Source organism: Ammospiza nelsoni, chromosome 4 (assembly GCF_027579445.1).
Source record: "Ammospiza nelsoni isolate bAmmNel1 chromosome 4, bAmmNel1.pri, whole genome shotgun sequence".
NCBI classification, from domain to species: domain Eukaryota; kingdom Metazoa; phylum Chordata; class Aves; order Passeriformes; family Passerellidae; genus Ammospiza; species Ammospiza nelsoni.
In genome coordinates, this window is record NC_080636.1 from 49,287,270 (window position 1) to 49,302,123 (window position 14,854).

Consider the following 14,854-nt stretch of genomic DNA (forward strand, 5'->3'; position numbering starts at 1 on the left):
TCAATCTTATCTTTCTAAAGCACTTCATTAATTCATTTACTGGATGAGAAAAAATGACACAAGGGAAAGCCCCATGTCCCTGTGCATATGCAGCCTCAGCCAGAAAAAACAGGAGACATTCCCATGGCATGTAATAGCAGGGTTCTTTTGCTTCAATTGTCTTTTCTGAAACTGGTACTGAACTAGACTAGAGTAACATTCTGTTGCTTTGTCTTAGTGGGACAACCTGCAACATGGTTTTGGTAGCTTTTTTAGATCATCTGTATTGATAATATGCTTCCCATGCTATAAACACCACTGTCAGAAAAGTCAGGGTAAGCTGTAGCTTAAGAAAAAGGCAATCTCTTTATCTTTTACACAATTAAGAAAGCACAATTAAGTCAGTCATATTCATAATCAGGGTGTTCTTGCCTCATCTAATCTATCCTAAACATATTTAACTCATTCTGACCTTCTTGCATCTTAGCAGTAAGAACCAGAGAGGGCAGTGAGAAGGCACAGATGAGCAGGAAACTACAAGTGCAAAGCTGCCAAACAAAAGCCTGGATCTTTCCCCTGCTGTCTCCATTTACCAAACCAAGTCCATTTAATAGTGCCACATGCCAAGCAGGAGCTGCAGTGCTCAACACATTGTGAGGCTGCTCTATGAATTTTCTTCATAAAGAACAGTAACCAGTAAAAAGCATGCAAATGCAACAGGAAAGCCTCCATGGGTGTTAGCTGTGCCTTCTCTACATCATTCTGGAGTCACAGTCAATTCAAAAATAAAATAAAGGATTTTCAAAGCTAAGAAAGAGGAGTAATAACATGAAAAATGAGGATGACACATTTCTATTTTGCAGCTTCTACAAATGTGGTCCAAGATATACAGCAGGCTGATGGAGGCTGACACATGCTCCAAAGTACCCTGTGTTATCTTCTTGCCTTGCAGTGAAATAATCCAAAAAATGAGCAAAGCCTGAGTGTTAGACCAAGCAGTGTTTCTCCCAAGTGACTACACAGATGACCCACACCATGGACCTCAGCACCTATATGGAAAGTGTGAGAGAGCCAAGAGGCACCACCAGCAGCAGCAGGACTTGAGGCAATCTACTTGCTACTCTTATTAACTGCAGAAGCTCATGGCCCACTGTTTATGCTCTGCTTTTATCTGTTTTTTTTAATCTGTTTTTTTTCTTTTTATCTGTAACCAGTCACCTGCTTGGCCCTGATTAGCCCAGCAACTCCATCAGTTTGGAAGATTGGAAAGACAAGGAAATCAGCTGGGCACAGAAGCATGCAGTAAGCAGCTTACCCAACCTATACACTGAATTAGCTTCCCAAGCACACTGCCAGAGGGACCCCCTCCACCTTCATAAACACAATCTCAATGTTTGGAAAGGGGCCAGGAATAAAATGTTTGTTTACTGCAGGCAGGAAGAGCTACCTATGATTCAGACATTAGGAAGTGACAGGAAGAACTAAATTATGTAATTTAAAAGTAGAAAAATAAACACAAAGTAGTTGCAATGAGAGGAATGAGGAGGAGGAGGAGGGAGAGGAGGGGGAAAGGATGAAGACACACAAGTTTTGTATCTTGGATCCCACTCATGCAGGGCTGAATCCATCACTGCAGCAGGAGGCCCCCACAGGATTCCTTCACCTTTTAACCCTCCTTCTAGAGTCCCTAGCCAGGGACTTTCCTCCTCAGTACTGAGTAAGAAACATCTGTCCAGCTCAGTCTCTCAGCTGGAAAGGACGGATCACAGTCTTCCTTATTCTTTATTTTAATTAAGCAGACTGAGATTTCAGAAGAACATTCCAGTCGCCCTCCCTTTAAACAACAACCACCTGAAGCAAAGGATCAAAGACCTGATTCTCCAGGCAGCTAAACGAGTCAGGAACACGCTCCAGCTGTCTGAGGCCGGTTGCAGAGACTGACAGGAAAGGCTCTTCCCGTAAGCACAAGGCAGGAGATGCACCCCGGTGGGAATAGCACTGCATTGCCAGCAGTTGTTGGAAGCAATCTCAGCAGTGCTGCTTACCACACTGCACCTCCCATCCACAGTTTGCTAGATCACAACAAAAGTTTAAAGTTTCTTACACTGCAGTAATAATCTGCATTATTAACATGCCCATTTCAAGGCTAAAACAGCAAACAAGCAGATTTGTATCACAGTAAGTTGTGGCTGCACTGTAAGAAAACCCCACCAAAGAATACTCTCAAATGTATGTAACCATAGTGGTGCCTCCACTGTGTTTTCAGTAAAGATCTTCCAGTCATTCTCTTTCTAAATCAGACAATAAATTCCTGCTCTTTTTTTTTCCTGGAGCTGCAGAGATTCACAGACCAACAGAGCCATCAGATCAAGGAAAAATTCAAAGGACTGTGAATTAACTTAGCGCTGAAGTACACATCCTAGCAGAAAACTCTGTAGTTACTCGTCCTAGGACAAAACTACCTTGGGATGAAACCTGGGTTAAGTTTCCCAGTTTACACTAATGAGTCACTTGTATACTACTCTTCAGTTTAGATCTTCCCCCTGCCCCATTTCTCCCTTCCCCACACCAAAACTCCAGAAAAGAAAAAATAGGTTTTATTTTAGAAACGGCTGACTCCTAAATGAAGACAAGTATGTCCTCTCTGTTAACAGGTAGTGAAGAGTCATTTTAGTTATCTCTCATAGTGCTGAGGAGCTTATGCAATTTTCCTTCATTTGGGCACACAGACAACCGCATTACACACGTCATAACTAAGAGTGTGACATGACCTCAGCTTTGAGGGCATTATTTCACACTGAGTAACAAGCCATTAGACTGCAAAACTTGCTCCCACTGCACGATGCTAATAATTTCAGCAATAATTGCATACAAACAGTGAATGGAAAGGCACTAAGACATGCAAGATTCAGGAAGCTACACTTATTGACATCCCTACTCCTGCACTTACTACAGTTATCTCCCCTAGCAACAGGGAAGGATTTTGTAAACAACAAGTTTACAATGCTACCATGAGAGCATCACCCAGTGTAACACGTAATTGAAAGAGAAAACATTTCTTTAATGAAGAGCACCAAAAGAAATCTCAGAATTATGTAACAAGTAATAGATTCAAAAAGAGTAAGTTTTTGTCAGTTTGTGGTTTAAATCTCAAATTAAGTTCATAAAGATCACTGCTGTCTAGGAAAGCAGAACTGCCAGATGCATCACGCTCACAGCCTACCTCTGACTCTTCCTACAAATAGACTGGATCTCACAAGAGAACCAAAGGAACCAGTTACAACATGACATTTTAGAAGTTTCCTCTTATCACAGCCTGGACCTCCAAGTGTTCATGTTTTACAGACTGGGGATTCTCTCCAAGCCTCCCCAGAATCTCCTGCATTCCCATGGGGATACCACATGGCAGAGCATTCCACAGCCTAGTTTTCCCTGGAGAACACCAGCCTCTTCTGTTTCTAACTACACTCCAAACACTCCTCTCTTCCTCCCTGCCCTCCCTTTTTTTTTTAATTAAACAATACAAGGACAAATTGTCAATTCACATCAAGTTCATAGATTACTCTGACATCCTCTTTCTTGATTGTTTAGTGATGAAACAAACACATACCAATACTTATAACAACCATTACTAGCATCAAATAAATCATCCCCACCAGCTTTTTCCTAATAAATTCCTTACTTTTCAGTGTTTGCTGCAAAGGGGCACACTTGCTGTCAGTATTTTACCCTATTTTTAAGGATCACAGGTGTGCATATGCATTTTTAAAAATCATAAATGTCTGTTAAATTCTGTATAAGGACTTACAACTGGTTTCAAAAAGTTTCCTTATAAAGCAGCAATTCTCCCTGCACCATCCCAAAACCAGGTGCAGCTTTTCCACTACATCTGATCCTGTTTAAGAATCTACATAGAAACACAAGCATCAGAAAACCGTAACAGAAACATGCATTAAGTGTGAATGGGAACATTTGTCTAACACAGTACGTGACTCAGTGCAGTTATTCTTCATACAAAGGCAAAGTGACAAACTGACACATAACATTCAGAACTGCTTTTTTTTAGAAATGGGTAGCATTCCATTTTGAAACTCAAAATCCATCTTTCATCTGATATAATTTGCATGTTAACCCATTTAATAACCTTCCCAAAAGTACTGTAATTCTTCAGTGTTGATTGCATCACAGATCTATTTGAACTGTTTGAAGAGCTTCCTGTATTCTCATCCCATACCCCAAAATGAACTCCTGCTGTCAGAAATAAACACCTCCAGAGGGTTTATTTTGCTTTTAAATCCCAAACCCCAGACAACATAGAAAAAATAAACTGAAGCCTAATTTTGGGCTGTTTTTCTTTTTCCCCATTTTCCTTTGAGGCAGAAGCACTGAGGAGCTTGGTGATGGCGGCAGCAGCAGAGAGAGGAGCCTGCTCCACAGAAAGCCATGGCATTCCTGCCGGGGTGGAGACAGCTCACCCAGGAGGAAGGGAGAGCACATCTGCCATCACCCTGCCCCACGGCTGGCTGTGCTGGGAACTGGGTGGGGAGGCAGATTTATTTTGTGACAGCCACTATCTCCACTGCCACGAAGGGTTTAGCTGGTGTTGTTTTCACTTACAAAGCAGCAGAACGACCCACATGGCACCAGCAGGACGGCTGGAAAGCTTGTGTGGGGAACAGGCAAAGGGACGAGGTTGCTTTTTTCCTGCTAGCAAGGTTATCCCAATGCCTGGTCACCATCCTCAGCCACCACACACAGCCACTGGCCTGCACAGCACCTCCCCATCAAGGCTTCTCATCCTGTGGCAGAAGGCAAAAACTACCTCCTTTTAAAAAACACAGAGAGGGAAAAGCTTTTTCCTGACTTGCTAGAAATTCTCAGACAAAAGAACAAGCACAGCTCCTGAAAAAACATAGTTCTTAAATCAGTCTGCCAAGAAATTGCTGTACAAAATAAAAAGGAGCAAAAGCTTTTCATTTAATTCACTTCTCAATTTGGGGCCTAAACCTGGCTGTCTGAAGAGAGAGGCTGGATCTTGGCACAGCTTCCTGTATCAGCTGAAGTATCACCTCCTTCTCCAGGTATATTTTTAAACAGAATTATTTGTGTTATGCACAGATATTCTATTTAATAATGCACAAGCCTCATAAAGCTATGGACATAGCTGCCTGACCTTTTTAGTTACATGCTGCTGTGTCACCAAGAGAGACAACTCCAAATACCCCATTTGCCATTTACCCTGAAAAACTGCCATTTACCAAGGAAAAAAAAGGAAGAAAAATGTGTCACCATAACCTCAGGGAGTTTAATCAAAGTTGTAATTCTGGGCATAAAAAACAATTAGATATATTCCTTCTCAGATGAAAAACAAAAACACATAAAGAACAAGATGGTTAGAGAGTTCAACAGCTAATTCAGTCTCATCTCACAGAGAGTTACCTCAAACATTTCCTTGCTGGATCCTGCTACAGAGACAGGAAGATACTACATAACATAAGAGCACTTTTTACAAATAAAAGCACTGTGGCACGTCTGAAAGAGCTTCAAAAGTTCCTCATGAGAAACAAAACCTTTGTCAACAGTTAGCAGCAAACACAAGTACAAAAACCATACTACATCACCTTTTATTGGAAGCCGGGCTGGGGGCTGGGAGGGGCTTTTCTTTAAAAAAAATAAAAAAGCTTCACAAATACAACTAGCATACTGCACTGAACAATACTTACAAAGCTAACATTATTTGTGTAACTATGAACACTATTTCTAAAGCAAACAAGCAAGAGAATTCATAAAAGAACCAATGTAAAAGCCTAATCAAGAACTGATAAAGAGGGAATTGAAATAAATAGTATACTATTGCAGTTGGGAGACGGCAGAATTCTCTGTTGATCCTTCCAAAAAAAGGAAAGGAAAAAAGAAAGAAATACATAGTACTCCTTTAGAGCTAGTTGTTTGTACATATAAGGAGCTGAATTCACATTAGAGTCCCTCAAACAACAGCAAATTACACTGTACTACAATATTCACCTGTATACAACACTTACCTCCCTTGAGAAGATTATCCCGTTCTGTGAGATCTTTCTGCCTGCCTTGCTCAAGTCATTTGCAAGACAAAGTCTGTCCCTCCTAATGAAATACTGCAATGAAGTTGCAACAGTTGAACTTGCTTCTATTGGCAATAAAATGATTACTAACTGAAGCACAGAAAACATTAAGGCAATTTTGAAAGGGTCTCAAGAAGTTTGTCACTGCAACACTGCAAAAGTGGGAATGAAAAAATAAGGAGGTGAATCTTAGCTCTATGTTAAAACAAAACTTGCATCTCATCAGTTGTACTCCCCTTCCTGATTCAGGAAAATATTTCAACCAATAGTGAAATATAGTTCAGTGGCATCTACTTTTAGACTAGGAAAAGATGAAAGGACTAAAGAAGTATAAGATGCCCAAGCCAGAGTCATCTACAACCCACAGGTTTATCCTCTTCCCTAGATTTACTATGTTTTGAATAACCGATGTTCCTTTCACTTTTTTGCCAACACTTCTATCAAAGGCATTACTAAAATTTAATGGCGAGTAAATGTTTTCTAAATGTCTGTAGAAGAGTGCATTTGATTCAAATAAAGTGATACAAAAGTTATGCCAAAAAAGACAAAAATAAAACATGCCTTGGAAGTGACTATTATTCCAACATTTTTAAAACTTAAAGAGGGAGATAAAAGAACACTAGAAATAGTTCTGTTTGTCACTGTCTTCTCCCTGTTGGACTGCTGAATACCAAGAATTACCTCTCAGTTGAAAGAGTTATCTGCTCTACCAAAGACTTCCAGATTGATGCTCATTTTGACAGTCAAGGTCCATACTTTTCAAAGCTAAACTGTCCAATAAAACATTCTTTTCTCAATTAATCCAACCGACATTTCACACAGCTGCTCTGGGCTGATGATTGACTAAAAGGCATGCAAATCAAGATCATCTGTGTATAACTGGAAATTAGAATCATATTATTTCATTATTTCCTCTGCTTAGTACATATGTTACTTATACTTAATTTCAATGATGCAAGACTCTGAGCACACATGGAGGAGCAGCCACTATGCAGCATCAAGAAAGTAGCAGACACTGATTTGTTTTCCCACTTCCTCTCCCCGCTCCCTTATAGTTTCTAATTGAACTGTAATCTCCTGTGATTAGCTGCACCAAATCTCATTAACAGACTTATCAAAACACAGAAGCAATACTGAAAAGGTATCCATAAGTTCCTATACATCCAATTGAGAACCATCTTCAATATCATGAAAAGTCAGAATTTGATTGTTCCTTCATTTCTCAGCTGCTGCTTTCTCAAATTAGGAGTTATTATTTGGCAGCAAAGCCAAAACCAGACGCTGACATCCTGTCAAATACTTGCATGATGAGTTCCATGCTCCTCAAGTGAGCCTTACACCCCAACAGCTCGCTCAGGACGTAGCTACAGCCCCAAAGTCATACCCAAGATCGTATCAGCACCTTCACTTGGCACACAAAACAATGCAACTTCCTCCTGTAACCCACAAAAACACTGTGTTTAGTCATGCCTTCAACTTCATGATTTAGGGTTTACTAACTCACGTTTGAAAGGATCAAAAGTGAAACTGCTGTTTTCTGACCAGTGCACAGCAGAAGGGGAAGGTCACATTTCCTTCCAGAAGGAAGGTTTCTTGCCTCAACACCAATCCCTGTGAGGTCTTCAACTTCTTGAGTAGCACAAGCACAATCAAGTTCAGAATACAAAAGATGTCACATAATGTTTCTTGATAATACTCATCTGTCTCAAGTTAACTTAACCTGACCCTGTTCCATGGGGAGCTCACTCAATGATGTCAGACAAGCTCATCTTAGTTTGGCTTGGTTTTCTCCTGTAAACCAACCAGCTTCCTAAATTTGCTCACTATGCTGATGAAAGACCACAAAAGAAAGCTTAACACAAACAAGTGTCTTCCAGAAAAAGGGCTTCGGTCAGGCACTGCAGCTTTTACCAAATTGCAACTATTCTGACAAATATAACATTTCTTAAAACCCTTACATATCACAGCACAGTTAAGTATTACTAAAAACAGAAGATGCACCTATGTAACTAGTGCCAAAGAGCAACTGCCAAACAAAAAATCCAGCAAATATTCCACTTCTGTACCTATGCTGTCTGAGTCTCTAATTTAAACATCAATAACTAGCTTAATAATCTGGCATTTTTTTAGTCACTGCCTACAACTGAAAAGATTAGAAAGTAAGAGGATGCTATCTGTAGCCTTGTCTGAATCATATCAGTGCCCCTTACATCCTAGGGAGATCAAGCCCAGTTCTAATTTTTAAACTCCTTGCTTTAAAATAACTAAACAAACTATCAATAGGAATAGTCAAACAATCACAGGATTTTTAGCCATACTTACATCAAAATTAAGGTTTCTTAATTTATTTTCAAAAATAATCTTATGAACTGTAAGAAGAATGGGGAAGTCTGTTAGATACAGAAAAATCTGAACCAATTTATCCTAAAGTGTTTAGTCTACACAGTATTTTTGACTGAGTTTTACCTTTTATCCAATGAAATGTATTTCTAAGTAGGACATGTTAAAATGACAGAACAGTTAGGATTGGAAGGGTCCTTTGGAAATCATCCAGTCCAAACCCCTGTCTGGAGCAGACAACACAGGAACATGTCCAGGTGGGTCCGGAATGTCTCAAGAGAGGGAGAGCCCATGACATCATGACAGTGCTCTGCCACCCTCAATGTAAAGTTATTCTTCCTCATGTTAAGGTGAAACTTCTTGTGTTTTTAGTTTACGGCCATTGCTTCTCATCCTGTCACTGAGAATCACTGAAAAGAGTCTGGCATCAACCTCTTGGCACCAGACTTGTAGATATTTATGCACACTGGTGAGATTCCCTCAGAATACTGGGAGTTATTACACTACATCAGTAGACTTTCTACAAACTGGTTCCATAAACCAACCATCAATGCTAAGATTCTGTTTTAAAGCACATCCAGGTGCTTTAAAGCACATCCAGGTGCATCCTACTGAGCACTAGCCTACCCCAGACAAAAGCATAGTCGTTCTAAGAGAGAACTTAAGACTTATTCCTATTCCCTCAAGCTTTTTTTTCTTGCTTTACCAAGGACAGCTGTGTTTAAATATCTGGTGGTTTCCTAGCATAATAGCAGTAAAAAACCGCTGCGCTGCCACCACAAAGCATCAGCAATTTTAACTGGCATGTGCACCGCAGAACTGCAATGCAGCAGAAAACCATGAAGCCAAGGTTTACTATCACATTTTAAGGGACAGATGGAGAGAAAGGGGCTTTCCAACTAGACTTTTTAAAAATAAGAGAACAGAAAAATCACAGCAAGTTAAAGTGAGCACATAAACGTTTGCAAATTTTAAGGCAATTGAACAAGGGAAGAAAGAAAGTAACAGAAGCTGTGAAATTGAACAGCCCTCCATCTCTCTGCATAAACAAGTTCTTTCATGTACCCATGAAACCAGAGCACAGTCTGTGGAGAACTGTGCAGGATTTAGCCCCAACTCCCTTTTTCTTCTCCTCTGCTAAATCCACATCGTGACCCCCTCACCAGCACCATAAGTTACCTTCAGCACCAAAAGTTTCTTTTTTCAGCGATCTGCTGCTGAAAACAACCAGTCTATTCCCTCAGACAAACTGTTCTGAGCAGCAGCTCCAGGGAACTGACAGCAGGTACCAACAGCTGTCAGAACATTAATTCCATACCAAAACCACATAAAGAAGGCATGAGAACAGAACTCCCAAGAGGGGAAACAGACATTCGTGGCACTAAGGCATTCTTATCAAGGAAATCTGATTATCCCACCTGCAGGACAGGGCTGGTTAGAGGGTTTTTACTTTTTTTAGCCTCAAAATGACTATAAGCTAGCTTTAATACCAACAGTTAATGTCCAACAGTTTCAAACTAAAAATTATAGTCCCTGCAAAACATATGTCTGTGTTCTAGCTTCAAAGTCCTTTTCACCCTTTTTAAGAACTAAACCATATTTGATGGCAATATCAGACTTGTTATCTTCATTCCCAGATGATAACAAACCCCAACACTTGCATGCAAAACCCAATAGAGCACGAAGTTACAATTTTTCACACATACCTGTGAAAAGTATGCATTGCAGAAAAGCAGTTTCCTATTAAAATCACTTCCCCATCATTTCATATGGTGCAGCCCCTTGAAACACCACTACCATAAAATATGGCTTTGGAAAAGGCAAATCTCTGCTGTGCCTTTGCTCAAGCACAGAATTACAGGGAGCACAAGCCAACTTTCCAGCCAGTGCACTCAGCTAAAGTTCATTGTCTTAACTACATCAACTTTTTGTTTGCTTGAAGACGGCAACCAGAATGTAAAGGTCACTTTTAGTCTTTGAAGGGAGTGTCAGCCTTCAGCTGCTACAGATCAGACACTACATACAAACAGGAGGAATTTTACTTTAAGCCCTTCTTTAAATGGTACCTTTCTTTTATACAAGCAGGAAAGAGTCAAAAATAATGTGTAGAATTTAACCTCACGACCTTAAGGCCTACAGTGCATGGAGATGTTAAACTAAATCACGCTAACATAAGCATGCCATAATCACTCTGATACTCTGCCTACTCAAAAAGCACATTCCCATTTCTAGTGAAAATTGAGGCATTACCTCTTTAGGACAGGGAACTCCTTGACCAGCTCTGTAGTCAGGGTTTTCCCCTCAAAGGTTCTTGTGTAATTCCAGTATGGAAATGAAGCTATAAATACACTGAAGTGGCAGCTATATGGAAAAAAGTTGGCATATTAAGAGACTGATTAATGAGATTGATTAATGAGGTCAAACTCTGTCATTTACAGACAGCACCCTTCACGGGATTAAGAGTTTGAGCAGAAAATTTATTAAAAGTCTTTAAAAACATGAATACTGCTCTTAATTCCTCCACACTGGTAAAGATATCCTGTGAATACACACACAGACATAGAAAATATTCATAAATAATACAGTCCATGTCCAATTCAGCAGAGAAGCAGAACCCTGCTGTGACCCATCAGGACGTCCTCTTTCCTTCGCACAAAGAGGATTTTTGACATTGGGAACCAGAGACCCAAAACCCCAAATATTGGTTTTTAATTTAATGAGAGACTCATTTCAGAAATTTCCTGGCATTAAAATAAAGCCCAGAACAGTTCTTCAAGAAGAGACTGCTAATCCCTAACAGCCAAAAATAAGGTGGTCACGTTAAGATCTCTACTCACAGATTCACAAATAAATCTGAAGTTTAGCTGCTTAAAAAGGAAAACACCGGGGGGGAAAAAAATGAAGGAGAAGAAAGAAAAGAGAAAAAAAAAAAGGCCCAACATTTTGTCCCAATTACATAGATGCCGCGAAACAAGGCGGCTGCCAATGGGAAAGGGCTCAGGCAGCAGCGATGACTCCTGGCATCACCCATCCCTCGTACGTGACCTGACAGCCTCCCGAGCGGCCCCGCAGCTCCGCTGTGCCCTGCCATGGAATCTGCCCTCTCAGCAAACGCGCTCCATTTTCTCGCCAGCAGCGCGGTGTCCGCTCTGCCGCAGCCCCTGCGAGCGCAGCCACTGCCGAGCAACAGTGGCAACAACTTCGGCAAAGACACCGGCGCTTCCCTCACAACTCCCTCCCCTTTTTTTCCTGGAGCGGAGAGCAAGGGCAGAGCTCCCCCCGCCCCACCGGGAACGCTCCCGGGGCATCCCCGGCTCCCGCCGTCCCCGGGCCACCAGCCCCGGGTGCAATCCCGCCGGGAGCGGCGCGGAGCCGGGGCCGCCCCCGCCCTCCCCGGCATCGGGCACCAGCCCCAGGACAGCAAGTGTTTACGTTCAAAAATACATATATACCGAGCCCGGACCCAGAGGGAAGGGGGAAAACTCCGCCCCCTCCCTTGCAAAGGCAATAAAAGCTGGGCTGAAACATCTGACCGCTCAGCGCCCCTTTTTTAAGGAAGAAAAGAAAAGAAAAGAAAAGAAAAGAAAAGAAAAGAAAAGAAAAGAAAAGAAAAGAAAAGAAAAGAAAAGCCAGGGAAGCGGCAGGGACGTGGCGTGCAGTAGTCCCGGCTGGAACGGGCAGACGGCCGGGAGGGCGGCTCGCCCGGGCCCGGCCGGGAGGGATCGCGCGGGGAGGCCGGGCCGGGCCGGCGGGAGCGGGAGGCGAGCGCGGAGCTCCGGCGGGAGAGAAGCGGGGCAGGGAGGAAGGGAGGGAGTAAGGGGGAGCGCGGCCCGCAAGTGGGAGAGGGCACTCACGTAGCGTTTCAACTTCTTCTCCGGCGGGGACTTTCGGAGCCAGCCCGAGCAGACCACCTCCCCGCCGCTCATGGCTGCGCCGCTGCCCGCCGGGGCGCTCCCTCCGCCTCCTGCTCCTTCTCTTCCTCAGGCAGCGGACACGGGGAGCCGCGATCGGCGGCGGCGACAGCACCGCGCCCGGCCCGGCCTCCCGGGGCTGCGGGGCGAGGGGCGGGACGGGGCGCAGGGTGTGTGTGTGTGTCTCTCTCGCACAACAGCCCGCCGGAGCGGGGCGGCGAGCGGGGCCGAGGCGGGAGGGTCCCCCCTGCCTCCTCCTCCTCCTGCTCCTCCTCGCCGCCGCCGAGTTACACGGACATCGAGAGAGAAGACAGGGGCGGCCGCCGCGCCGCCACAACTTCGGCGTCCCGGGGCAGGATCCAGGATCCAGCCACCGCCCCGCGCCGGTGGCGCCTCCTCCGCGCCGCCGGGACCCTCCCGCTGGGCAGGGCCGCGGGGGGCTTACTCTTGCCCGTCCCTCCGAGCTCAGCGTCGGCCGCCGTGGCTCCCTGGTCGCCTCCTTCCCCTTCTTCCTCCTCCCCCTGCGCCGGGAGGAGGGGATCAGCAGCGCTCCTGTCTTCCCTTCCTCGCCTTTCTTTCCGCGGGGAGTGGCGGGGCGGGGGTCTGGCCTCGAGGCTGGGGCCGTGCCCGGGGCTGGCTCCGCTCCCTGCCGGCCACTGAGGGACGGCTTTGCCCTGGAATTGACGGCGCCGAGCCCTCCCCGAGTCCTCTTTCCCCGGCGCCGAGCGGCGCTGCCGCTCCGGCCGGCCCCGCCTGCCCCCGCCCAGCGGCGCTCCGAGTGGAAACTCTGCCGGAGCCTTTTCAAACAACAAGGGCTGGGAAGCACGGTGGGAGGGAGGGACGGCCGGCCGCGCTTGCAGAGGGATCCTGGGAGCTGTAGGCGGCGGCCCGTGACAAGTGCGGCGGCGCGGCCCGGAGCGCAGGGGACGGGGGAGAGGGACGGACTCGGTCCTTACGAGGAAAACAAATAAACAAACAAAACCCCGAGCAATAAAACAAAGAAACAAAACCCAACCCAAAGATCCCCATTAAAACTGCATTAAAAATAGCGCGGCCTAAGTAAATTCCTCTTAGCAAGTCTGAAACTGTCGTAGCAAAAAAAGGAAAAAAAAATTAATTATCCAATTATCGTTATCGTTAATTATCGTTCACCACCTCTGCTGTGAGTGCTGTCTCTTCCACTCTCTCAGAAAAGGATTAAATAAGTAATAACAAATAAAGTAATAAATACGATCAATAAATAATATATTCTTAAATAAAGAAAAATAATAGTATCCTTTCAACAAAAATAGTGGGGTTTTTTTAACAGTTTTTTTTCAGATTACTTAATGGCAGGTTCTGGAATGGGATCGCTGCTGCGTTATCTAGCCCCAGTGATCTTCCTTCCACTGCAGAGAAATAGTCCCCCTAGTATGCCTTGGCTGAAGGGAGCCCAACGATGCTACTATTAAAAAGTTACAAAGCACTGGTTGTAGCATAGAGGGGCATTCGAAGAAATAACAGGAAAAAAGAAAGGAGAAAGGCTGAGGTGTTAAAATCTGTGCATCAATTTCAACACAAATCTTTTCTAGATAATTATGATATTGTGAAGCATTATTAAGCACTACAAGAAAGAGCATCAAAAGATACTTTGCCAAAAGCATTTGAAATAAGAAAAGAGGTGAACGTTGGCCTTTAGCAATACTCAAAGCACATGAATCTGAGCATTCAAACCGTGACCACATGTGACCACAGAAATCCTTGCATGAATTTCTGCACACTATTTCAGCTTCCTCGGCAGGGCTTGGTGGAAACAATAAAAAAGTGATTTGGTTGGTAAACATGAACTCAAATTGTATTCTTAGGTTTAGATTTCAATCTGAGTTTCAATGCAACTCTTTTGTTTAAACCACTTATGCCATTGTTTAATAATCTCAACATTTGAGATTATCCAAGTGCCAGATAAGACCACAAAATTTTCCAGTTTTCTTTAGAACCCTGGAGACAATTTAGTATTTAGAATATGTGGAGTCAGTGTCAACTAAGTAAAAATGCCATTGGCACTAGGGCATTGTGACATGATCCAATGGTTCATTTGAATCCCAATAATTAACCCATGCCTAGAGCCAATCAAAGCTAGCTTGTTTTGGCTTAAGCAGTCTCCATGGAGGCACCAACTAAACAAGTTACCTGGTCCAGAGACACAAGATTGTCCCTGAGGTGAAATTTCAAAACATTAGTGTTCTAGAACATGCTGAAACCAGTGTCAGCCTGGACTCCAGCTTAAGTTTTCATGTATTTGTTTATCAGTTTTGTGAGGGGGTTTCATCCCTGTCATGTAACGATAAAACATACGCTAGGGAAAAAGAGTTAATGTCACAGTTGAATAATAAACAATAAAGCTTGCCTTTTTGACCATACTTAGTCGTTGAGCCTAGTCACAAGCCCCAAGACTGGACATAAAATGTTTTTATTGCATTGTGGAACCGAAGAAAAAATACAGCAAAGAACAATTTCCAAATGTTAAGATGTTGTCTCACAGAC

The 14,854-nt window shown here is 43.5% G+C and overlaps 1 protein-coding gene across 6 annotated transcripts in view; it reads right to left on the reverse strand.

Moving 5' to 3' along the window:
• Positions 1–13,064, reverse strand: part of GAB1 (GRB2 associated binding protein 1) — a 91,933-nt gene extending 78,869 nt beyond the window's left edge. For 2 of the 6 annotated variants that reach the window (XR_009418307.1, XM_059470526.1), the window contains exon 1: positions 12,275–13,064. Coding sequence is in view for 4 of the 6 variants with exons in the window: in XM_059470526.1 (XP_059326509.1) it covers positions 12,275–12,346 (72 nt within the window). In the remaining 2 variants the exon portion in view is untranslated. Of the gene's footprint in view, positions 1–11,465; positions 11,670–12,274 lie in introns of those variants that run through there. The other 4 variants (XM_059470528.1, XM_059470525.1, XM_059470527.1 and 1 more) reach the window with 4 other exon arrangements.
• Between the last annotated feature and the right edge of the window lie 1,790 nt (positions 13,065–14,854).